Below are 27,821 nucleotides of genomic sequence, written 5' to 3' on the forward strand. Positions count from 1 at the left end.
TAGTAAAAAAAATTAATTAAGGGAAATTTTGACTTTTGCTACCATTAAAATACACTACTTTGACTTTCGCTATTCATTTAAAATTTTATTTTATTTTACTACTGCCTAAAAGCAAAAAACATAGGTTTTGCTACCACTTCACATAATTAGTTACTATTTTCGTTCGTTGGGCCCAACCACCCTCACTACCACCCCTCCCTTCTCAACCACCCACACTGTTAGCCCTTCCCCTCCCCGTGCTGGCGCCCAAATGATCCTTCGGCGCCGGCGACCCCACCCCCTCTCGTTTCCCATTCTTGGCTGCCCCATCAAAACTATCGAAACTGAAGCTTTGGAGAAGGAGAAACTCAATTTGGAGTGAGAAAATTTTAATCAAAGGGTATAATCGGTGAATTACAAACTGAGATCGCGTCATTGAAGGCTGAAAACCTCGAGTCAGAGTATTGTAGAGCGGCGAAATCAAACCGAAGAAATCGAAACCAGATTCGAAACTGAAGATAAAGAAGAAGAAGATCCAATTGATTGAAGAATGAAGAACAAAGGAAGAAGAGAGAGGAGAGAGAAAATGGAAGAAAGTAACAAGGGTGTCAAAACTTAAAGTTGAAGTTGAAGTTGTGGATTTCGGGGATTGGGGAGGAATTCTAGGGGGTTTAGGGGTAGCTGAGAATCAAGAAGGGGGTGTGGTCTCCGACGACGGAGATTATTTGGGCACTACCAACCGACACGGGAAGAGGGGAGAGGTGGCTAACAAACAGGGGGATAGTGGTTGAGATTTTTTTAATTTTTTTAAAGTTTTTTCATTTTTATTAATAAAATAAATTATTATTTAAAAAGATAATGACGAAACTCTAACGAATTTTGTTAAGTGTTAGCAAAAGCCATATTTTGTAACTTTTGGAGGTAGCAAACTAAAATAAAATTTAGGTAGCACAAGTCAAAACATAATGTTTTGGTGGTAGCAAAATTCAAAATTTCCTTAATTAGGTAATTCTTTAGAGAAATTTTGTACTTGTGCCCATAATTCACCTCATTTTAAGTTTAAAAGGAAATTAATTAAATAATGATGAAATACTACTGTACAAAGTAGGCAAGATTAATTAAGATTGAACAAATAAAACAATGTAATGGGAAAAGGAGAGCGAAAGGAAGTGGGTGAGAGAGGATCTCAAGAAAGAACTAGCATAAAGTAGTCTTGTTGAGCAAAGAGATTTCGATTCAATTAAAATTGGCGGAACGGAATTCAAATTTCAGATGTATGCTCTATTTGGCCCTAACAGGATAAATGTATTTACACATTATCAAAACATTATAGAACCAGGTCCTGTAAGATATATTTACACATTCTTTGCCATATTTTTGCCAAGAAATCTCCACCAGTCATCCTCTATCATGGTCAGCTTCCCAAAATAAGAAGCTTGCAAATAAATCAGACTAACCCATGGCCTCTGCAGCACCACCACTAAATCAGTTGTCACCCTTAACTACCTGTTTCGGCTAGGGGGGGGGGGGGTGGGAACCTAATTCTAGCAGATTCACTTATAAAACCACATTCTGTTGCAGCATTAATCCATCTATTCTCAATCAGAAATATGAATAGCAAATTTCATCAGGCTAGACTAGTAGACCTTCGAACATACGTCACTGGACCGTTGGACTGTAGCTCCTGCGGGAAAAATTTCCTTGTTTTAGATCAGCCACTGAGTAATTTAGCTTCTTTAGAATTTAATTGTCAGCTGAACGTGGTTCAGATATGCCAAACTAAAAGCATAACAGTCATCTTGCTAAGTTTCTTCCAGCTTTGCGTAGATTTGCAATTGGCAAGCTTGCTCACTCAGGGCATAGACCCAAAATCTACATGTCAGAAAAATAATTAGCCACCCCAAATTAATAATGCACAGGCAGCATGATACAGTTACACTAGGAAGTAAGAAGTGCAAAAGATGGGGGAGGGGAACACTATGATGTGCAAGAGAACAGAAGTGATGGGGGATTGGGAATGTTTCGGTGCTACCAGTCATGTTATATCTAATATAATCTAAAATTTATATCAAGTAATTCTTTAATAACAAAATTTTACTAATGTGCATGGAACAAGCCACCAGTCTAATATACTGAATTTTACAAAAGAGGAACAAAATTGTGTACATTACCTACCTAAAGTCTATCTACCTACCAGAAATTCAAACTCCCAAGATAGAGATGGTTACATTATTTATTAGGAAAGAAGAAGCATGGACTACATTGTAGAATGGAATATAATGACATTGAGACAATTAGAATAAGATCAAAAGGCCTTCTAGACCCAGCCCCTGTTCCAAGGAAAACTAGTAAATGGACTTCAAAGATAGACATTTTACCAAACTCTAATCTCTCGAATAATGCAAATTCAATGCCAAGCCTTCTATCACTTAATTATACTAAAATACAAAGAAAAACTACTAAAAACAAACACCAAAATAAAGAAATCTTAACAAATTACAAAATTAGAAAACCTGAATAATTACAGCATGCCTTACAACTAAACAATATACCAAAAACTAATAAAAAAACCTAATTACTACCTCCGTTTCATATTATTTGCAACTTGAAAAAAATAGATGCAACACATGATTTGCAACAATTTTTTTTCCCCCTTTTAGGTTGTCATTTATCTCTATCTTTTTTCTCGTCACATGCATCCATATTTTTCTCTCTCCATTTTACTCTGACATGCCTAGGAGTCTGTAGAGTCCTCCAAAGTTGCAAATAATATGAAACAGAGGTAGTATTAATTACAACGGATAAGCAGCATAATAATATAAAACCAGCGGTAAAGGATCAGATTTGGGGACCTCAAAGATTGAAGCAGAGATGATTAGAACAAAAGGCAGCAACACTACAGCAAGAAGCATGATTAGGAAGCAGAGATGACAACGTGCTGTCAATTTGGTCATCAGCTAAACGAACAGTGGATCTGAAACTTAGGAGGCAGAGGCAGAGGGGAAAACAACCAGACCTCACTGAAACAAAACAGATGATGAACTCACTGCTCCAAGTCTCCAACTAAATAAGAGAAGAAACAACTGAGACTAGGCTACATTGGCGATCGATGAAAAATGAAGGCTTGAAAAGACATCACTCGTCGGATAGGGTTAGAGTCTTAGAGATGGACATCACTGGTAGAAAAGGAACAAAGATAGGAAGAGTTAGGTGATGCTATAGAGTTTTGATTACCTAGAAAGAGGTGTGGGCATATCAATTAAGCCTGCAAGAAAGGAAAAGGGCTATGTGATGACGGCTGAGGGGAATGATGACTAGACACATGGTTTCGTTATAGATTTCAAGCTGGGATTTTTTTTGAGAGAAGTCAGAGCTTCTCCCTCTAGAAAAGAACCAAAGTTGAGAGCTTTTGCTTAAGTTGTTTCATCTAATTCAACATGGCAAAACGAGCTAAAAAAAACTCATACCAGTAAGCATGGTTCACAAATTTCCTTTCCCTCGGTTATAGTAGGTATCTCAAAAAAATCCAATCATAGATCAGCACTATATTTAAAAGCAATAATAGAGTATATGCTACTACTATTATTTCTCAAGGGAGAAATGTAGTACCTCCATTTGGATCCAGTTGCCACATAGTTATTTCAGATTACACTACATATTGACAATAATTTTGACATAACTGTAATATTCACAAGGCATTTAGAATAAGTTTTCTCCATTAAACATACCATTGAGTTTTTAGGCAAGTATCTACCACAAATTCATAATGGCCATACTACATACCTGATATGCAGGAGAACACACCCAACTTGACCCATGTGATCTTCCAGCAATGTTAGACAATAATAGCCCTCGTCTTCATTCAACTGACAACAATTCTTCACAGATAATCAAAATTGTGAAAGGTGAAAATCAGCCGTTTCCTAAAAAGCATGATTAAATTGGCTCTGCAAGGTAAACCCCTCCAAGGTTAAAAAGGACAACCACCATAGAAATGGAAAGCCAATTCAATAAATAGCCTCCCACAATGGTCCCATGGAAGGTCTATTACACGTCTGAGTGTGCTACTACTATTTACATTGATTGGATGTGAGGTTCTTAGATGTTTGTATACAAGGCCGTCTTCTTTGAGATCTTTGCTGGCGAGGGAATGTGAAAGGACCATCAGACCTTTTTCTACCAGCAGCAACATCAGATCCACATCCAGATTCACAATGAGTCCTTTGAAGTAAAGAATCTGGAAAGGTTTATTTTAAAACTTTATAATCTACAACAATGAATATCGATAACAAATGGCAGAAACATATTAAAGAATATACATGTTTACATTAAATTAAAAAAAATATAAAAATGGTAATGTTATCCTGGACATTTAAAGTAACATGGAAGCATGTGAAGAAATACATCTCAAATAGCACCACATACTAAGTAGAAGTAATCAAGATTGCAACCCTTCAGATCTTACTCCATGCAGTTTTATCTTTTACAGAATTACAGTAAATATTCAAGCCACATCAAAAACCTCACAGATTGCTAAAGACCATCTAAGGGGAGCCAGTGATAAGGCTATCTCCGCTGATATACACTCCATTAATTTTATCTTCCTTTACATATTACACTTTCCCCAGCTAACTTTTTTAATACACTCACCTCATGAACTATCCCCCCCCCCCCCCCCCCAAAAAAAAAAAAAAAAAAAAGAAAAGAAAAGAAAAAGAAAACTCCAAAGGGAATCCTGCTTGGCAATTGTTACTGTGCTTTGAAAACATGCCTGTGCAGATATGATGTCACGGAGAAGATAGATTATCATCTATCAAAAACAACAACGCAAGAAAGACTGCAATCCTCGTAACTATCACGCCTGATGAACATATATCTCAGGAGGAAAAAAAATCTACAATCACTTGCTTGAATGGGTTAAAGCCCTTAAAGGCACAGTAAAAGTGTAGATGTTGTAGACTACAGGTACCGCCGTACCTCCTTGGTATTACATGAAAAAACAACCTAATTTGCTGATGGGACTAGTCAAAACAACAATCCACAAATTGAGCATTGATAGATTAAAAACAAAACCACCTTTTTTCAGTTGCTTGCATACTTTTAAAATGAAAATTGATCGTGGGGCAATATTGTCAGAATAGGAAATACAAATGGGAAGAAGCCGTCTTCATTATCAGATATCTAATTCACAACGTTATCATGAATTGTTAAAGATACTATTCCAAATCTTCAAAAGTCTAGCTGTTCCATATGAGTTCGTTACAAGTCTTGAATGTTGTCAAAGGATCCTTTCCATGTGGAGGAGATCTTCAACTATATTGATCTAGCCTAATTGCTCTCTTTTTTTATGGAGACACAACAAATTGACAATTACATACAACAAATTGACTAGCACGTGTCAATGTACAATTTTGACCATATGTATATGGAATGATAATAATTATTAAAAAAATAAATAAATAATTCAGAATATACATTGAGACTAACCCAACAATGTATTTCACAATAACATTTGATTTTTATAAATTAGTAATAAACATAGTCAAAGTTAATATATAAATAGTGTTATGTCAAATTATTGGTAGTATTTAGGAACGGAAGTAGTAATATCTATTCAGAGTGCCCACTAGACCACACAAAATCGCAATCCGTTTTTTACAGCTTGTTCTAAAATTGCAGCATGGTTTGGATTTTTCATCAACCTGTGGTTAGCGTTTAAGGTGCAGCTTTCAAAACAAAAAAATCACACCACACCGCAAAGTGCAACTTAATGCAGTTTGTGGTCTGCAAATCACAAACCACTACTATAATTTAATTTTAACAAAACGAAAATGTATACGTTTAAAATATATCACGCAATACAATACAGTTATTAGAATGTTAAATTCCAAACTGCAGTTTTACGGTTTGATAAGGTTTGTGAACCATACTGCACCAAACTGGACCGTGAACACCAACTAGGCATATAGATGCACTAAAGTTATCTAAAAAGGTTATTTTATACTCATCCTTCTGCATAGAGCATCAACGATTTCTTACAAATGACACTCGTCAAATAAGCAATTGAATGGCAAAAAAATAGAAAAAAATAAATAAATAAAAGCTCGACATGAAAAAAAAAAAAAAGAAAGCATGCAGCATCTGAAAAGAATTGCCTTATTGCAATTTAAATTAAAAGAAATATAAATAAAAACCTTGGAGTAAGACATTCCTACCCCCTCATAATATTTAGCTTCAAAAGAAAGCGAAGCAACATTTAAACTGGAATGTATACCTTCTTTGAACCTAAACTGGTTTTGCAAATCCAGCCCATTTTCGCCAGCAGATTCCTGATGAGCCTCCACATTGCTGCTGGAACTCTCATTTCCATTAGCCCCTGTTTTCAAAGAAATCCAATCCTCACCAGGACTGCTATTTAAAACTGGCAGCTCATTTCCGGAAACAATTGGATCTGGAAGGATAACTTCTAGAGGGATGTCCGCATTAGCAGAGGCAAATTGATGGTCAAATGAGTTGTGGGGATCATATGAGGCGATCACATGGGGAACAGGATCCATAGTGGAACCAGAGTTTAGCACACAATTAACAGGTCCTGAGTAGGCAGCAGGATTGGGCTCATTAAGCAAAGCTCCAGAAGTACCAAAGAAATCAAATCCAGAACCTCCTGGCAAACTATTGGGTGTAGGGGACTGAGAAATCAGAAAATCACCAGGATTCACATTGAAAATACCATGGCCCTCATCAGAACCAACAGGATATGAGCTGAGATCTTTTTCAGGCACAGGAATCGAGTATTCTTCATTTTTAGCATGAACCACAGGAAAAGTTTCAGGATAAACCAGACTAACATCATCATCTTCTGAATCGCTGAGAATAATAACATCAGCACATGCATTAGGAAGATTACAATTTTGGCCATTGGATTCATATATTTGGCCAAAGTTAGGCAGGCTTGAGCTAACTTCAGGTTCATTCATATCAGATACACCATCTTGATTGATACTCGGGTCTCCATCATCTTTCAGATCTCCTGTGGTAGTGCTGCTCATTGTAATAATATTCTGGTCAATATTTTCAGCTTCGTCACTCCCTTGTCCAACAGCATGCCAGTTGGCAACATTATTTGGCATGCCTGGATTTGAAGTATTGCACTCTGACACATATTCCCTCGCAGTTTGTGACAGGTTGGACACCTGCACCAAACCATCTGGGCCGTGCCACTGAGCAAGATCCCCAACTTCACGGGCATTCTTTACCCGCCAAGAACCATCAGGCTTCATGTCAATCTCAGTTAACTCTTCTCCACAGCTTCGCATCTAGAGTTCACAAAAAATAGGGTCAAGAATATATATGATGACAATAGAAACAGGATACCTCATGACCAGGGAATACCTTCTTTAGAATAAGATTGAAGAAAGGGTCAACAATAATATCTTCAAGGCAGTAGTTCTTCAAACATATAGGGCATTGCCACTGCAAAAAATAGAAACAGTTTATACATGCATCATTTTTATCGGTAACAAGCAGTCAATTTGTAAATTAAGTATAAATCTTGCCTTCCTAGAGCGTTCATTTAGTCCCACAAAAGTTTCAAGATCAAAGCAACCCATGTGTGCACAAGCTCTGAATCTTCCAGCAGTCCTCATTCTAGAGCCGCTCATCTGTGTTTCATGACCAAATCAACCCCCAACCATAAGAAATAAAACATAAATAAAGATAAAGATACAAACAACGCTTAAAAAGTCACTGTTCTTATAAAGGCAGAATGCCATAACCAGTTGAAAAAGAAAACAAAACATAGTGAGACACTATTTAGCTTCAAAAATACCATCAACATTATCTTGTCACCGCTCAGGAAATGATTTTCAGTTTTTCCTCATTTTTTGTTTTAATTATTATTATGTCATTCTTGTTGGGCAGAGGGGTTAGTGTTTGTACTATTCAGGTGATTTATAGAGCTTGATTGAATAGGTGAATAGTGCCTACTTCACAACTGCTAAGACAAAAAAAGTCAGTAAATATCGAACGTTGTAATCCAGAGCTACATAATAAACATGGATGAAAATGAAAATGAAAATGAAAATGAAAAGAATGTGGCATAGAACTCATTAATAGCATCACTGAAGAATAGCAAATAAGCAACAAAGTTGACTAAAACAAGTCCATGAAAGTTCCACCTTAAAGCTAAATATTGTAAGTCCTAGCTTCAAAGATCTTTGACTGTGATTTGAATAGCAACATGGGCAAATTTTTTCAAAAGAAAACAACACAAAAAAATACTGAAATCTAAACAACTCCAACCATTTCTAAATTTCAAATTGTTAACAAGACTATGTGATCCATATATAATGCCCACGTAATCCACATATATAGTGAATATATTCTTCAGATTTCTTATCAATAAATTAATCTTAAAATTATCAATACTAGGATTTTGTCTTTGAAAAATCAGTGAGGTGGTTACCGGAGATAGCCCCAGCTTTCCAAAATCATAGCTCTTGTTTGGTAATCCATTATTAAAACAAATTTGCTTTAATCTAATTAAAAAGTACATTACTCTTTCATCGATAAATTGAAGTCTGAGCATATAACTCCAATGTTTACATTTAGACAGATGAAGGCCTCAGAATCACGATCTTAAAGTTAGCCAAAGCCCAAAAATTCCACAAATCAAGCCAGGTAGCAACCCACGATTCTATACCCTTTCACACACCACAGCGTATCATGATCTGGGTAAAAATTGACACATTGATCTGCATTATGGTGCTCCGCAATAATTTAATTCAATTTATAAAATTTCAGTACTAATGCAGGACTTAACAAACCCTCATCTGTCAAGAAAATAAAATTGGAGGGCTAATTTACAACCAGGTTCAAGTCAAAAACAATCAACCAGCAAGCAAAAAGCAAGAAAACAAGAAATATGAGCTGATAAACTTTTCTTAATAATAAATTGCTTTTCTTTCTTTTTTTATTTGAACAATTATTTTTCTCTAGGAAGATCCATTTGATGATTTTGTTTGTCAATTTCTATTCTCATCTAACCAAATGGTATCAGGCTGTCAATTGACATATCTGTGAAATTAATGAGATTAGAAGTTAATCAAAGACTGCTATGTATCTACCAACTATCCCTAAACTTCAAACAAATTTTATGCCATGTCGTAGAAACCATCAACCTTATGAAGCAAAAATGGAATAAAGGTGAGGAAAAAGTATTTCCACATGGTTTTCCATAAATCTTAAATAAACTTGTGACAAGATACTGACTGGTGTGCTTTGGTAGACAATGACGAAGAAGGGTATACACGTAAATATATGTACACAGTAAAACATAAGTATAGAGATCTGAGAACAAATGTCAGTAGCGAAAAGTTTCCAGATTAAAATTGGACTGCAAGATCTTTCTGCTTTACAGCTATTTTAAATGAAGTAAGATGACGATGATATTGTATTTGGAACAGCAGGGGTTAGCACTAAATTGTGGCAGCAGAGACAAAAATTAGAATCTAACGGATTTAGGCTAAGATGTAATAAAACTAAAAATATGAAGTGCCATTCTAGTGATGTAAGGTAGCCAAGAGAGGATGTAGTGATATTAGATGGAAGGATCGAAGGATAGCTACGAATCAAAGTTACCCAAAAAATACACGTTTGGAGTATCTTGGATCAATAGAACAAAAAAATGGAGATTAAGACTGAGATGTAACTAGCAAGGGTTATAATACAACCATATCGTGCCATTAAAGTATGAGGATAAATTCTAAAGGATAGCCATCAGACCCCTGCTATTAAATGGATCAAATTAGGTAAAGAAGATGGGTGAAACATAGATATGATTGTTATGAGAGATGTATGGGAAAACATGGAGGGATAAAATTAGAAACAAAGATATTCAGAGGAATTGCTGAAATTGAGGGAAAGATAAGAAAGAACCGGCTATGTTGGCTTTAGCATGTGAGACATCATCGACCAAAAGAAGAAACCATAAGGAAGTAGAGTTTTGAAATGATAGGATATTTAAAAAAAAAGCCAAGATAAACGAAAGATGACTTGGATGGAGGAGTTTAAAATGACATAAAATGGGCATGAAAAAGCATGTAACACTAGATAGAAGTTGAACAGAGGAAGAGGATCTTAGTGGATAATCACGGGAGATAGTTGTTTGGTTCATGCAACCAAACCATACTATAAAAAATAAGGCTTTGGTCTTCTGATCCAGAATCGGACCAGACCGTACCAGACCGATCGATTCCGGTTCAGTCCCCAGTCCTTAAAAACAAGGGTCTCTGGGTAAAAAAACTGGAATTTATTAGTCCAGACCAAAAGCCTGATTTATATGCAAATTTTTTTTATCAGCCTTAATGTTTATCTAACCCTAATAAATCCATTCACTTTCACCATAGCTGCCCACAAACTTCTTATTTCCCCTTTCTCTCTTTCACTCTCACTCTCACTCACACTCTAACTCTCACTCACTGCCTCACCGGTCACCAAAGACCGTCGAAAACTTGGGCCAGATGCCATTGCCACCACTCACCGTCGACCAGTGGCAACCACAATGTCTGGGTCAATTTCTTCCTTCACCTTCCTTTATCTTCAACCTCCATACCACCACCGCTCTTCAGCTTCTTCACATCCTGAACTTCCCGTCGTACTGGATGAATTCAATAAGCTTTAGAGAAGCAGAAATCTGCAGAGATTTAGCAATGGAAACTGTAGCACAATGAACCTTCTCATCATAAATTTGTGACCACTCCTGTACAACTTCTTATGTCCTCCTTTTTGGGCTTTTTTGTTTTTTTTTTTTTTTTACGATTATATGAATATATGTTTTTTAAACTTTCGATTCACAAATCAACATATTGTATTTTCTGAATTTTATTTTGAATAATACTTGTGTTTTGTCATTATCAATAGCTATATACTAAAAGACACACCAACAATGACACGTGTCATCTCTTGGATTCTTGGTGTGTCCTTAGTATATATTTTTTTTTTTTTAGGAAAAAATTCCTATTTAAAAAACAAATTAAATCTTTCTACGTATAAGTAATAATAACATACAAAGTATAATAGAAGATTTGATACAACTTTTTTTTTTTTTTTGAGGGAAAAGATTTGATACAACTTTCCAAAAAAAAAAAAAAAAAAAAAAACATATTGACAACTATAACTTGAGCAAAAAAAATAAAAATAATATTCAACATAATTTGTGACATATGGACTTTTTTTTAGAAAAGACATTATGTATTACATACATTTATTAAAATAAGATTATATATTATTTTCTTGATTTTTTTTTTAATTACTTAATAGAAGCTACAAGCTTAAATAATGAAATGTGAATATCAAATCAACAAATGACACTTTTGTCATTTCCTTGAAAAATTTATGATTAGAATTTCCATCCATTAATACTCTATGGATACTTCAATAAGATTTGTCAAGAACGACACATGTTGATTATTTTTAGTGTGATTTTTCCCGTCATTTTTGTTGTTCAATTGGTATGAATATAACATACAAAAGTCAAAAAATTTAATATAGTTTCAATTTTAAAACAGTTAATGAAAATTACTGTGCATTGTACGGGAACTAACCTAGTATGTTGCTAAGTTTTATTTATAAAGTTCAAAGCATATTGTTTATGTTGATTTTATATGTTGTTTGGAGTTTTAATTTATATAATGAATTTTCAGATTCATATAACTTTGGATTTGATGATTTGGAAGCTTAAATAGTCAGGTAGGTTCATCTTGGGTACGGAGTAGCAAGGACAGCAAAGGAAAAAAAAAATGGCAAAGCCCTTTCCATCATATCCAAAACCGGACCAGAACGGATTTTTCAGATTTGGACCGGAACCAGCCAAAAATCATCTGGCAGTCTACACCCTGCAAAAAGGGATCAATTACAGTTCCAGTCCAAAAAGGTTATGGTCCGGTCCGGTTTTGGACCGGTGCACAATATAAGCTATTGCCATCATGTACATTACTACCAGTATATTCATCTGACAAATTCTTTGATTTTGGGCCAAAACTGAAGTGTTGAACACGTCAATGAGATTGAAATCTGGAGTACTTGACATGAGTTTTACAGAAAAAACCAAATAGCACTTCTTTACCTAGATAAAGAATAGAAATTATCATGTCCAGTAACAACCTTTACTCAAAGATTTTCAATTTTCCATTAGAACACAACGAACCTGGTATATTTCAGCCTTAAATACAATACAACTTGTTTACACCTGTAAAGCTTAACCGAATGCCACCTACATACCAAGACTACTAATTTACCAAAAAGTTCTTGACCCATATTTTCTTAAGCCAATACTCGAAAGTATGTTATCTTGGAGATAGAATGGCTTTTTTCAATTTAATACTCCCTCCGTCCCATAATATAGTTCCTGTTTTCCTATTTTGGAGAACCAAAATGTTGTTCCTGTTTCTATTTTTGGATAGTATGTGAATACCATTATACCCTCACTTTTTTAACTTTATTCATTGTACTTCCTAATTTACCCTTGAATTTTGCACATGCCTTGTACTTTTTTCCTTCTCTCTCTAACTTTTGCCTATGATTGTACTTTTCACTTTAATTAATGTACTTCATCTGCTTTCTCCTTTTATTTCTTATATACCGTGAAAAAATACAAACAAGAAATATATTATGGGACGGAGGAAGTATTAATTAATATTATGGATAGACCACTGGTGCTCTGTTAATGTATAGAACGAAGTAAAAATGAAACATGCAGAGTGTAAGTTGAAATATATCATCAAGTTATCCAACGACAACCACAAATGTCCATGCGATTGATCTTTTTTCAAATGACTCGGTGTATTGTAGCATAAACAAATATTTTCCAATTTCATTACAGAAGACAACAAATAACCTGTTACAGAGTTTTTCGAATGACTCTTTTGGCTTTGCTTTTCTACAGTAGAAATTCTGAGGGAATGAGGTATTATCTCTCCATAATTCAAAATCTATTATAATAATCATGCATCCATCGAAATTTTACTCAACAGCAAGGAAAAACAGCTGAATGATATATTGGAGTAAATAATGCCAGGAATATTCGTTTAAAAAAGATTAACTTACAGGACAGCGGAGATTAACAGGGATTGAATCAGCAATGACCTCCAAATCACTATCACTGTCGTCATTGCCAGTCGTAATACCACCACCAATGCAGCGCTGAACCCGAGCAAGTGCATCCACAAATGATTCACCATCAGATTCCTTGGGAATTATGCTTAGCACCTAGATAAACCATATATACAATGAGTTGATGGTACAACAGAAAAATTAAGTGCATAGTCCAGGCATTCCTGCACTTCGTAGCAGCTAAAATGTACAAGCTGATTTCAAGACCTCATGCAAACAATAAAAAAAATTGAAACATAAAAGATAAGCAACTAGTACAAATTAATGCATTAGCACAAATGGACAATGTTCATACACCAATAAACTAAAGCTAAATACTACTACTTATTCCATCCCATAATGTTTGCCAGGAGATCAATGTTCAATAGTCCCATAAAGGTTTAAGGTAATTCCTCCTTTTTTTAGAAGTACCATTTTGGCATTTGACAGTTCGACACTATTACATAATTCAATCTGACCACCATTGGTTACTAATATGTAAAGAGAAACAAAGTTTAGTTTTTTTTTTTTTTTTTTTTTTTTACATTCGTCTCAATGTATAATTTCAAAATATCAACTTTTTATGCTTTTTTACAACTCCCTTCGTGTTTAAATAAATGAAACATTCCCCTTTTTAATAACTTCTCTCTAATTTAAATAATATTCTCTCTATTTTTAATAATATTCTACTAAATAATGGTCCCCACAAAACCCCTTACTCTCTTCTCTCTCCTCAACTTATATCCCACTACCTATTATTTTAATAAATCCGACTAACCTTCCTAAAACTCCGTGAAAGTCAAAACGTTTCATTTATTTAAACACGGAGGGAGTACTTGACACCTAACAATATTAAGGGTAAAAAAATGTGCACTGGAAAACATGCACTCAAAATGGAAAAACTAAAAAAAAAAGTTTCTTCAAACACTAAGGCTATGTACAAAGCTGGTCTCATCTGACTATTTTCTAATCTGATAATGATTTCCCCCTAAATACAATACAACTTATTTCATAACTAAAACAATTGGATTAATATGCAATGGTATTATAATACTAACAAGTCTTTTAGAGGCATGAGTATCAGTAAGTATTATATAAAGCTTCAAATGAGAATCCAAATTGTAGAAAGAACAGGAGGGAAAAAATAACTATGGACTCTCAGCATGTAATTTATTGGTCAACTGCAAAAATAATTCAGTATAAACATACACATTACATCAGTGAACCAGAACAATAAAATAAAGAAAAAGGAAACAATCGTCAACAATTGCTCAAGCTAACAAGGTCAGCATCAATAATCAGTCGCAAAATACCCATTATAATAGATGTAATCATCAAATGCTTTTTTTAACCCATCATATTAAAATGTAAGATTAATAAAATAAAAACAAAATAAAAAAGAATCTTATCAATTCTTCCTGACAAATTGCTAATTCATCATTTTAATAAAGCACACAAAGTAGAATAGAAAAAAAGAGCATTAGTTCAACAATGTGATAATAAATTAAAGAAAATTCAGACCCAAATTAAAGCAATCAGATTCAACTTTATGGTTTTCCATGATAAGAAAAAAAATGACTTATATTGGCATGGGGAGTGGGAAGGACCAGGGAGCTATAAGAGTTTACAAGCATTGGGAGGAGAAGGGGCTAGGAAACGGCGGTGTAGGGGTGCAGGAAAGCCAGGAAAGGCATTGAATAGGAGGAGCAAAGATGAGAGAGAAAGAGAGGAATTAACATTTTTATAAATAAAGGTAACTGGTACTGTTGGATTGTTTTAAGAAGAAATCCTTAAAATTACTCCGTAGTGATTAGAATTTTTCAGAGATAAGCAGTAGTTGGGATTAATATGAGAAGACCGCATATAGTGGGGTTTTCAGAGTTATTTCTTCGCCCCCCAAAAAATCCTCCTATTCTGTCCCTGTCTTATATACTTAATAAAGAAAGGCATTGGAACAATGGTGGCAGCATGCTACTGCTGAAAAATCAAAATACTAACTTTCCACAAATAGCTCGAAGCCGCCAACCAAGGGGCGAGAAGGAGATGTACAAACCTACAACGCTTTACTAGAATTCCAGGAAACACATATCAGGTACCATATATAGTTGTACAGATCAAATTATCCAAGTAGGCAAGCCTTGAAATAGAAATTTGAAGACAAGCACAACCCCGAAAGAGAAATTTACAAACCCAACCCCAGCTCCATCCCTTCATCCTTCATTCCCTACACCGCACACTGTCAAAATTTCCTCTATTAAAATACCTTGAACAAGCATCACCCATCCATTTTCCCTTCATCCTTCACTCCCTAAACCTGCATACTGTCAAGTTTCCCCCTAATAAATTACCTTGGACAAGCACCACCCATCCATTTCAACCATGATATTAGTATCTTCGTCAAATCTAACATCTAAGGCATGAAAAGAAAATCTAGACATTACTTCAACAGACAAAATAGCAACTTCTCAACAATTAACTCTTACCTTTTTCATGTCAAGTAATATGGAGTAATTGGTAAAGGCAAGGCTTAGAAAGATTCAACATTTCTCAAAGGGTATCTTAATTCAAATAAACTTAATGAGACTAATATTACAGCATGCAAGTCCTAAAACTGAGAGGCCTTTGCCACCCAGCCAAGCTACCAATGGTAATTATAACAAGAAACCATAGTATGTACCTCATAGAAAGGGGGAGACAAAGAGAGAAGGGCGATTTAACCTTAAAAGAGAGAGAGAGAGAGAGGGAGAGAGAGAGAGAGAGAGAGAGAGGGAGAGAGAGAGAGAGAGAGAGAGAGAGAGAGAGAGAGAGAGAGAGAGAGAGAGAGAGAAGATTCAAACTGACAAATCAAACGAGGGGAAGATACCTGCTCAAGCGTGCGCCTTCTCACAAGTTTGACACCAAAACAAAAAGTACGGGCATCGGTGCCAGATAAAGATATCTTGTTAACTCCTTCCACAATGTACAATGTAATCTGCAAAAATTTAATATTCAGTGTGTTTCACACAAGCAAATGCATGAAATATAAAGTGAATATGACAAGTAAAAGACATTCAATGATGAAATATGCTATTTAAGTATATTATCCCCAAGGTGTTCCACCTTCTGTTGTATTAGCTAAGGCCTGGGGTTTGGTACCTGATATTCTCGTGTTAGATAAGTAAGGAAATAAAAATTACAAAGGGACAAGATGCCCTAAAATCCTCAAGCAAAAAAATAAAATTATAAATGGATAGAAATGAAAAGGCGGGGACGCGGGGCCCACTAATGGAGTTATTCAACGGGTTCCCTTTATAGGTGGTTCTAGTCTAAGTTTTTGTATCTATAAGGTAATTATGTTTAGAAAAAAGTTATATAAAGTAGTTGTATTCATACGAACCTAATTAAAGGTAGTTTTCGCCAAAAAAAAATAAATTAAAAAAAAGAGTTTATGAAGATGGTACATAGGTCTAGTTTGCATTCAAATCCAATTCCTTCTCAAATAGGAATGACTTGAGAGTCCCTCCAACAAGGGTGCGGTAAGGCAAGCGGTATTTGGCATGGCTAGAAGTAAGGCAAAATGGATCTTCCAAAACTGTTAAATGTGACTAATAGCCTTTAAACAGAGCATTCTGAAACTGGGATCGCTGATAAGAGAATGAATTCCAATCCCATCACTCCTGTTCCGAACAATGATCATTTACTCAGATTTGGGACCCTTCAATACGCTTCTCGCTTAAGCCTTTAAGAATGTCACAAAAGTATTGGTCAATAATTAGAGCAGGTAATTCCCCTCAAGATTTTGCAGTTCCGTAGTACTTCTACTTAGGCAAAGCAGATCAATGACATAGCTAATAAATCCCATTAAAAGTGAACAAGGGTGTAGTGTTCAGATAAGAATTTGAGAAGGCTCACTATGGAGTAAGTTGGGTTTTAAAATGTGCTAATTGAAAGGAGTATATTCAGTGGGGACATAAGATGGGGATTATTTTCTTATAAGTTGTTTTTCAATATTGGCATAAGGAGCCCCTAAAGAGTGGTTAACTTTATCTTAAGGATTAAAGAAGGGAGAACTTTGATATTCTTATCAATCTTAGTTGCTGACATGCTTAGTAGATTTTTTGAGAGGGGTGTGCAAGTAGGGGCAACTGAATGACTTGGGTAGTGGGAGAAAGTTAAGTTCTCTTTTGCATTAAGGGGATGATAATATGCTACATGCCGCATTCACAATCGTCTTGACACTGGACCATGCGACTTGCATTTTTACCTATCTATCAGCAAGGGTGTAGCGTGGAAATGCTTATGAGCATGTACCAACACAAGCCGACATCTGATTTACAAGGCCTACCTTGACTATTGACGACAAGAGTGCAGGTGTGCAGGATTGGCAGATAATGGCTGAGTGGCCCAAAGACGGCACAAATAGGACCGAATCACTGATAATATGAGATGCTATATTACATGCGATGACACTAAAGCTCTACCAGCAATTCAAGTGTTAAAGCAAAGGCAACAACTTTGGATAGGAAGCTTGGATTCATTTATCACTATTCCCTAGAGAGCTTTACATTGGACTTACATAATCAAAGGTTACATAATGATTGCTTTAAAAAACTAGAAAACTTAATGTATGTCCTAGAAAACATAAAACAACAAAAGGGGTTAGAATCAAACACTACATGTAGTCACTGATTTATAAAGTACAAGTATATACGGACATACTCACGAATTATAGATTTTTGAAATGCCTTTGAGAGGATATGGATTTACTTATGTCATTTATTAATGAAAATGAACCTTGGAGAATCTCTTGCATGAGCAGGGTTTCAAATCCGATGTCCCACTCTAGCACCCAAACCCCCTTCTTTTTTGGAATTGCTAGTCAAATGTAGACCACACTCAAAATTCAGAGTATACTTCAAACACATTAGAGGAATAGAAGGGGGTTTATCTCTTAGGTGGTATTGTGGAAATGTTATCTAGTATCCCCACTCCACTTCTCTTTTCGAAATTCCTTTTTTGAAGATAAAAATATACCTAAATCGAATAAATAAAAAGGTGCATTGTCCCACAATATATATGGAAAAGGTACCAAAAAAACTCACTTTTGCACCATCATCACGTCCATTAGCTCCTAACTGCTGTGAAGCAGCTCTACTCACAGTCCTGACAGGGATACCTGATGATAAATATAACCGACCAATAAGAAAACAAGCGGCAAGATTTAATGAAGCTGTAGAAGTAAGCATTGATCAATATGGGATGAACATCATATTGACAGATAAGGTGAATCAGTTACAAATGGCATCATAATAAATAACTTCTCACTTAGCAAGCAACTTCTCAGTTTGCACATATTAACATACCATTAACCTGCAGATCTGCATATAGCGGCCACTGCATCCGAAATGGAACACCATCATTAAAGAGCATGCACCAAGCCTGCAAAACAAATTAGTACACTTCAAGAGTTATTGAATGATAAAATTTCATGTGCTCACAACAGCCAGAGTGTAGAAGAATAACCTGAACATCATATTCAGCCTTCTGCAACAATTCCCTATCCGCCTTTGTTAATTTGAAGTTCTTCTCCACGGTTACATGTGGGTTTGTACTGAATAACACAGAGAAGTAAATTAATGCAGAAACAAACTGTTATCACAAAAAGGAAAACCTTACCTGAAAAATAGCTACCATATAAAGAGTACGTAACAAACAAAAAATGCTTCTGCAATTAAACCAAAAAGATATTTCCATATAGAATCACGTTTGACCATTACTTTTGTCTCTGGCACTCTAAATGCATAGGTAGCTGTGTGAGGCTGAGGGGTGGATTTTATGATTTTTATAACAAAAAGTTCTCTGCAGTGTAGTACTGTAGCCTTCAAAACCTCTTTCCAACAAAATAAATAATCCAGCTCTTCTCACAGTTTTCTTGAAAAAAACAAGTGAAAGATCAAATCTCAAGGCACGATACTCAAGTTTCTGCTAATGTCAACTCTGATTTAGATCTCATAACAAACTATCAAAACACATCCCCCCCCCCCCCAATGGGCAGATTCTAAAACCAATACCGCTCAGTACTTCACCTCATCTATCTAAACTATATGTTTCCTCTTGCTAGTCAATAAGTATAACATAATCCTTGCATAAACAATTCATAATAAGCCATGATAATGAATATCTCAACCAAAGAACCAATGGGGTGCTCATAAATGGTCAAAGAACTCTCACAGATGGGAGAAACAAATAGTATCACTCATAAAAAGTAAACAGGACATGCCTGTTTCGAATATAAGCTAATAGCTAAAATAACAGCCAAAAAGCAATCCAGCCCGAACCCACCACAATAGATCAAGATACTAACACACAAGTATGTGTGTATACATGCTGACATACATAAATATACAGACACACACATATACAAAGACATACACACAAACCTACGTGGCTACGTGCGTAAATATGTGTACATGTCTGACTTGTGTCTAGTCTGTCTACACACATTGACATAATAATTTACTATAATGAGCCTATAATCCTCTTGATATACTCATGCTATGTTCTCTCATAAAAGAGCATAGTTAAAATGCTTAGATAATACAACAATATTGTTTGTATCATAGAATGCTGAGAAACAGTGCATACCCATCAACAGGAAGTGTGGAAGATGATAGCTTGACAGGATACAGAGGATGTGCCATAGTTGCCCAAAAGCTGCAAACATGTCATAGTTGACCATAAGAAAGAGCATCCCAAAAAATAGAGTTAATACAAAAAAATGGGGGGAAAGAATAGGAGGGGGAGAACAGAACCCACATTTATGTCTTATTTTCCATTAAACCATTCACTTAATTTTTAAGGTGAGATAATAAACTTGTTTCAAAACACAACTATGTAGTTGCCAGGTTCTGTCAACAGGGTTAACCGAACCAAAATTCCTTGTTCTGCCCAATGGCTTCCAACATCCAGATTAAGTCACGGATGATGATAAATTAAAGTAATTGCTATCTAATGCCTTTATTTTGTTTAACGGAGTCTCATAGTCCATCAAATTGCATCAATATCATGCCATTGGATATCAGGCATTTCAGCTCCCTTTGGGGTTCATGTTCAGCTCATGTTTGTTCAAGAGTTTGCATCAGAATATATTATGTCACACTAAATTTTCCTTTAGTTAGAGGAATACAGCTGTCACGTGTAGCAAATAGTGAATCAACAATTTATCAAATTAACTCATATACTACGTGATTAGCCACTCATTTAGAAGACATCTTATCAGGATCAGCAGCCTCATAGCCCAATTATGGACTTAGACAAAACTGAATACCATTATTTTTAAAATAAGGGAGCACATTTTTATGGCTAATTCTAAAGACTAAAGATACAACTTAAAATAACAATTAAGCTCATTTACGAATCCACTGAAACAAAAAAGGGAGCTTAACATAGTACACATTTTAAAATAAAATATCCAAACATTAACTTTATATATCCAATAAATGACTGATAACGTAAAATTGCGTCTAGCAACAGCTATCCCAAATCAACTCCCAGTCAAATCTCGTTTTGATTACTTCTATACTACTAAAGATTCTGACTAATGTCTTTCAAACAGTGTTTGCAATGCTACAGATATAAGCCAAAAGGCCCAAAACAAACAGCATAATACAAAACAGAAAATTGAGCATAGAGGGAAGAAAAATTGTACATACGGATCAGCACGTTTCACTCGACATATTTCACATAAAAACTGAATAGGCATGGAAATCTTCTCTGTTGGCTTCTCAGGAATGATCACACAGCTGCTATGTTGCCATACATTGCAATCTGGATCCTCACACTGCATTGGCAACTATGTTAGTAAAAGATAGTTCACAGAAGATTTGTTTGTATAAAAGATATAGGTAAAAGCAAAATACAAGCGCAAAAGGGTTTTAAGTAAAAAGAACTAGAACTTGGCTCCTGCTGAGTGCTGAGAATTAATAGTGCAGATATGTAGCATCATTTAGGAAATAGAGTGTCAATTAAATATTCCAGTGTTGAGGTGCAATTAATGCAATTGATTTGGAAACAGCAAAGAAAATTGGAAGGGCAGCAGCCAAAAGAAAGTTACTAAAGAGGATCTCCTAAAGTAGAAAGATCAGTCTTTCTGGCAGAAGCAGTTTTTGTGCAGAAACAAAAGCTATTCACCTCCTTGTACTTATTCCTTCTTAAGCGATGGAAAATAATTTTCATTGTTGTTTTTAATACAATAATATCTATGATAACAAACAATCCTCAACAACAGTAAGATTTTAAAGAATTGATACAGAAATCTTCTACCAATACCCCCAATGGACAAACTTGCATTCAGCTACAAAAAGCAGGCATAATTTTGACCATGAACTATATAAATTAATGATAAGGGATGTTTACAGGGATCATTATATCCAAAGAAGTTCTAGGGCGTGTTTGGTGAGACACTGATGACTCTACAGGATATGGATTAATGCACTTCTCTTGTCCTTAAATTTTTGTTGAACTAGCACATACAATTTTAACAATAATGCCAATTGGGCAATTGGATTTCAAAATTTTCAGCCTTTTGAGCACAAAAGACAATAGGGATTAAACATACTCTGACAAATGGAAAATTATTCAAGCCAGTCTGACCATCACCAATACTCTAAAAAAATAAATTCAAAATAAAATAAAATAAATAAATAAATAAATAAAACCCAACCAACCAACCACCAGCAATACAAACAAGAACACTAAGAGAAAAGACCGAAATGGCCTAATCTCCTCCTAACCCAAAAAATACATTACATGGGGGCTGCAGTTTAGGCCTTTGGGGAGGTCATCTCATTGTACTTGTCCATGGGTTTTCTCACTTTCAGTGTTAAACATACTCTGTCAGATATGCGTTTGAGTCTGTCCCTAGGCCAATGATGTGCCAAGAAAGAACTATAAAGGCATAGATATCTTAAGTGGGGAACCTCATTCTTCTGATAATTCATGTGAAGGGAAGAAGCCAGTAAATCTTTGCAGGCAAATCTTCTTGCTGCTTGCAACTTCAACTTTTCCTTTTTCCAATTGTTGTATACCCACATACTTGAAGTAAAGTCTTGAGTTCATGGATTAAAAATAAATAAATAAATAAATGATAAGACTAAGGGAAACAAAAAAAAAATCATTTTTGACCTTCATTTTGTTAAGATAAAGACCGACCACAATGAAGTCCCAGCAATGATATTAGTTGAGTAATATTGTTACAAATAACTAGATTCAATTGCTTTATGTAACACATTTGGTTTTGCCGAACCCAATCAAATGTGGATAACTGAGTACTCAACAACGAGTTTTAAATTTTTAATCCACCCAACTAAACATTAAAGGAGCACATACTGGGGACACAATTAAGAGGAACAAAATTGGCACTGAAACGTTTTGCCGATTGATGATAGTGTCATGATCATCCTTTTCCAGGTCCCACATCAAAGTATCCAGAAATTAGAATAATAGCTGCAATATGTGAAGGCTACTGACCAATCAACATTATAAATTTATAGTAGTATTTTAGGGATTACATTCAGAATGGGAATTACAGGGTAACCAACATTTATAATTTAAACAAATCAGAAACAGGCATAAAAATTTACCTGAACCAATGCACCACTTCCAGGAACATCACTGCCACAAGGACAACGAATTTTCTTTTCAAACTCATTTAAATCTTCAGCTTCCTCTTTAGGTTGCGTTCTGCTGCTACCTGAACAATTTTGTTTTTTTGCACTTGAGCCATTACTTCCGGATTCATGCATCTTTCTGGACTCCAAAGACAGCACAAATTTAATTAAAAAAATCCAAAAGGAGTTAAAAACACAGTAAGACAGTGCAAATCCACAAATACATAATCAAGGATAGGGACAAGTAAAAGAGTTTCTTAAACTATCTCTAAGCACTCAGGACTTTCACATAGTTCATGATCACCCTCCTAACATGAGTATCTTATGAAACCCTGGCAGAGATTATGACCTATGTATCTCATGAAATATGGCACACATGGTTTATTGCACCTCAACTCATGTGACAGAGACCCTATTTTTTCCCTTGCTTGATCAAGACAAAAAAAAAAAGGTCGATTACTCTATCATCTTCTCTTGAACAAGATCAGAGGCAGACAGGCATTAATGTTGCCTCAGCTATCACCTATCAGGCAACAGAATGCTCAGGAGTGAGTTAAAACATGCATGCATGTGAACATACAGTTATTTCTATCTTGAAAGTCCCAAAAGATACCTCATTCTCAACAATATATTAGGACATTAGGTTGCAACTTCCAAAAAATGTTATCTAATAAGTAACAACAAACTGAAAAGGTGCACAGTGTTTATAATCAGGATTAACATCCAATTCATGATTTTAAAAAAAAATAAAAAAAAAAAGAAGAAGAAAGAGGCAATTCACTACTTCCAAGTGCAGACATAACGGTAGGAATAGACAGTAAAGCAATATATAAATAGCTTTTATACAATAGAGGATCTATGGAGAGCCTTTTTCCTCATTGCAAGGAGCTTGTTAAATTCTATAAACAATTAAACACAACAAGGGAAGTAGTTCACCTGTATGCATCTTCAATTATTTCCACCAATCCTTCCTTCCCATTGACATTATTCTTGAAGAGACCTGGAGCTGTAAACAAATAGCTGGTGTAAAACAATACATCCAATGAAACAAACATGACCACATGCAGAGATACAAACTTGTGTAAGAGAAAAGAAGGTAACTGCACTAGATAAAATAAATCTGGAAATAGATACAAGAAAAGATTCAAAGAATCAAGAAAGATGCATCTCATGGACTAAATTCCATTCAAAATTTATTAGCAATTGACAAGAAAAAAAAACGAACTACCGTAGAAATTACACAACTATATAAGACAACATGAGTAATATAAAGGTTGAAAACTAGAAACTCACTGCCTTCATCATAAAGCAAGGCCAAAATTCTGTCCACAAGATCCTGCGTACAAGAATAATAGACAGGAAATGTTTTCTAAAGATCAGGAATTAAAAGAGAGACAGAAAAGGTAGTTGGAATAACATTGCATTCGATTCTGTCCAAAAACCATTCAACATTTGGTATATCCAAAGTCAAATATTAAATCAAGCAAGTATTACCTGCTTCCTCCCTTGCTTTGGAAGGCCTACTTGAGTAAGAACATCCTTTAACTCTATTAACCGGAATTGTAACAACTTGTCCTACAAATGCAAAAGGGCATTAACATAATGCACGGCTACTTCTTTATTTAAAAAATAAATAAATAAACTATTTAGTCTCTTAAGATATCTCACACTTATGAACGTCACAGGACGCTCAGAGAAGATGAATTATATAATGGTCGATAAAACAGAATTCAAGATAATAGGAAATTCATATCTTGACTACAAAAGAGAAAGGAATACTAAATTCCTCAATACTCAATATCATACCTCAAAAATATGGCAATCGCAAAAAAATATACTTCCTCCGTTTCTTTTTAGTTGACACGTTTCTTTAGTCATGTTTGCCAATGTACAAATTCAACCATTAATATCTTTAATTATCGATAACAAAAATTATGAAAAGTTGATATTTTGAAAATATATATTGTGACGAATCTAACAAGATCCCACATGACTATATTTTTCATTACGTATAAAGCACAAAACACAGTCAAAAGGGGAGTGTGTGAAGAGTGCTAAAGTCAAAACGTGTCAACTAATAAAAAACGGAGGTAGTAATAAACACAAGCCTATTACTTGTTGCATTTAAGAAAAATCTGCAGTTCCATTGATGACTTACTATCCAAAAACCTTCCTGCAGGACTCATTGTTTTCCGCTCTTTTTTTCATATGTTGTTCGTAAGGAATAGTAAGAGAAATCTTTCTAATGTGGAGCTTTTATCAACTCAGAGTCAATTTTAGTTTCAAACATGACTCTCGTTGCACACACTATCACCTTAAAGTTAAGATGTCATAGGACTTTCTGCTTATATATACTAACTTCTTTTCGAATGATGAACAAACATGAAGTATGTTGAAACTAGGAACAGCTAATGTTCATATGGGAAGACTATGTAAAAATCTCATGCCGTTTCCTACAGCTTGACTTCTTTATTGTTTTCAAGATCCAATTAAGCCGTCCCAAGTTGACATCTTATCATACCATCCTGTCCTCTAACATGAAAAATCACCCCTTAGCTAATATCATGCCAGAACAATACTTACAAATTTAGCCTCACATTTACAAGTCACAATATAAAATATAGAATTCCATGTGTTCTAATCTCAGGATTACTAATGCAACACCGTGATACCCTCTGTTTGTACAAATTTATCATTGTTCACCTAAATAAGTATGTCCTACATTCTTTTTAAATTGTAATGTTTGGGTTTTCACACTTGAAAATGCACGTTTTACAACATTAATAAAGTTAATTATACTTTAGTAAATATTATAAAAAGTTAATATTTTGAAAATATATATCAAGACGAATCGAGCAAGGCCTCTCATGATTATGTTTCCTTTAAATCAAAAGAGACAATCAAACAAATGTGTGTGAACGGTGTAAAATCTCCCAACGTTCCAATTAAAAAAGAACAGAGGAAGTAAATAAATTATAAAAATCAAGACTCACAAGAATCAGACCATCAAGCGCCACTTGAGTCACTAAATAGGATTCTATCTTCCACAACTTAAAACTAAGCCAATGCTTAAATCTGGAGAAACATTCAAGACCAACTTAGACATTAAAATCTATCATATGATTCTTAAGGTACGTATATTTGGAATGGATATGATTTGTTGAATTTGATCCAGTGACAAAGGTATATGGCTGAGATAAACTTGAGTATGGAGCCTAACTGCCTAAGCTCTTCATCCCTCCCAAAATCCCCTGAATCTCTTACCCATCCCTCCCTCATAGATTGATACCTCCCCTTCCCTCTCTCTTCCCTCTGCCAACCTTCTTTCTCACCCAACTATCTTTATTTTTAGTTTGATATTAATACTAAAATGGTAATTTTTTAAAGCATTTGGATAAGGGGGTTCACATTTTATGATTAAGATAACCAAAAAACTATACACTTCTCATTTTCGTACTATCTTATCAACTATTTGGACCAAATTCCCCCTAAGTTCATACTAATTTTCCTGACAAGAAGAATTCAAGAAGTGGAAAAAGGAAAACTTAATCAATATACTATGAGACTGGCATGTAAGGTCCACAAGTTCTACATTTGTATGAAAATCAAGGTAAGTGCTAACAATATATCTTTTGTAATCAAACTACGGACGATTAATAAGTAAACTCTAAATTTTATTCACCTACTCTAGAAGGTCACTTTAATGTTACCTCACAGCTGAAATATAGACAAACACATCCCATTACAGATTTATGAACTCTAGCAAGCTAACACAATACAATGCGCAAATAATAAAGCCTTTTTCCATTAGTATTCTAGCCTAAACCCAAACTTGGATCACCATCGTTTCGAACAACAACAATTCAACGTGCAATAAGGAAACGAACGAAACCAATACATTAAACTCAAAAGCACAACTCGTTAAACTGGAGAATTTCTACACCTTGCAAAAAAAAAAAAAATTAAAATAAAAATTATTCAGTTTTATAATACCTTGCAAGCAGTGATCAATTCCTCATCCATCTCCATACACCAACTCAGAAACGATCACCTTTATCAAAATTGATCGATAGAAAAACCCTTCCAACACACTGGGTTGAAAATAATTCACAGGACTCGAAATTGCAGCTGGGTAAAAAAAAACGATAAAACAATCAAAGAAGAATCAAAATTAAACAATCGTAATCAATGAAATTTTAATAAATTCCAAATTTTGAAACACCAATTTAACAAATGCTCAATCACTCAAAGTAATCAATCAAAAAGTGAAAATTAACACACATTGCATGAAAAATTGGAGCAAATAATCCAAAAAAAATAAATACAGAATTAAAGGGAATTACTCGAATTGAAGAACCAAGAAAACCGCAGAAATAGAAAGTTACGGAAACCCACAAAACTCAATTTGATTGTTACAGAATTAAAAAAACCCTTTTCTTGGGGTTTTCTGCTTCTCAATTTTTGCGGGTTTTTTTTTTTTTTTTTTTTTTGGGTGAATTTATATATGAATGGGAGTGAGTACTAGGTTTTTGAAGGAGTGAGTAAAACAGGTAGAGTTTTCTGGGTTGTCAGCTGAATAACTGAGTTGATGAAAAGGGTAGTTTTTCAAAGGGTTTTTTTTTTTTGAAAGGGTTTGTTTGCCTTGTGTCCTTCAAAAACTAACCAAATAGACTCGATTTTGAATAGCACCACTTTGTGCATAATGGTTGACTTCTTGGAACTTTTGGGAGGGAAGAGTTGATCATAGAACATAAGGGAGAAATTCTTGATGTCTACCTACTTGAGTCCAAGTTGGACTCTACCAAGGGTTAAAAAAAAATAAATTAAAAAGGCTTGCTAAAAAACAAATTAGCTAGAAAAGTAGTGTAAAAATAAAAGTGCTGGATAAGAGAATGGGCCCCTTTGTACCATTAGTTTTCATCCCAAAATTTTCACAGAATCATGGCGGGTGAATTTTTTCCCAAAATTTTTCCTCTCAAATTAATGGAGTTACCCCCTTTACTTTGCCTGCCCCCTCAAACACAAAGCAAGCATTTTGAACAACAC

At 34.9% G+C, this 27,821-nt stretch overlaps 1 protein-coding gene across 1 annotated transcript; it reads right to left on the bottom strand.

The window, feature by feature from the left end:
• Positions 1-1,192: 1,192 nt before the first annotated feature.
• LOC145591551 (E3 SUMO-protein ligase SIZ1-like) lies at positions 1,193-27,375 on the bottom strand. The gene is made up of 18 exons (XM_081648039.1): positions 27,119-27,375; positions 26,769-26,903; positions 24,270-24,350; positions 24,069-24,111; positions 23,712-23,781; positions 22,749-22,914; positions 20,820-20,947; positions 19,753-19,821; positions 18,631-18,718; positions 18,471-18,546; positions 18,210-18,283; positions 15,992-16,099; positions 13,084-13,245; positions 7,536-7,640; positions 7,372-7,452; positions 6,254-7,295; positions 3,763-4,216; positions 1,193-1,851 (listed from the first exon to the last, which is right to left on the bottom strand). The coding sequence occupies exons 2-17, from the start codon at positions 26,802-26,804 to the stop codon at positions 4,050-4,052; spliced, it is 2,496 nt and encodes an 831-aa protein (XP_081504165.1). The 5' UTR covers positions 26,805-26,903; positions 27,119-27,375; the 3' UTR covers positions 1,193-1,851; positions 3,763-4,049.
• Between the last annotated feature and the right edge of the window lie 446 nt (positions 27,376-27,821).

This window comes from Chenopodium album, chromosome 18, assembly GCF_948465745.1.
Source record: "Chenopodium album chromosome 18, dcCheAlbu1.1, whole genome shotgun sequence".
Taxonomy (NCBI): domain Eukaryota; kingdom Viridiplantae; phylum Streptophyta; class Magnoliopsida; order Caryophyllales; family Amaranthaceae; genus Chenopodium; species Chenopodium album.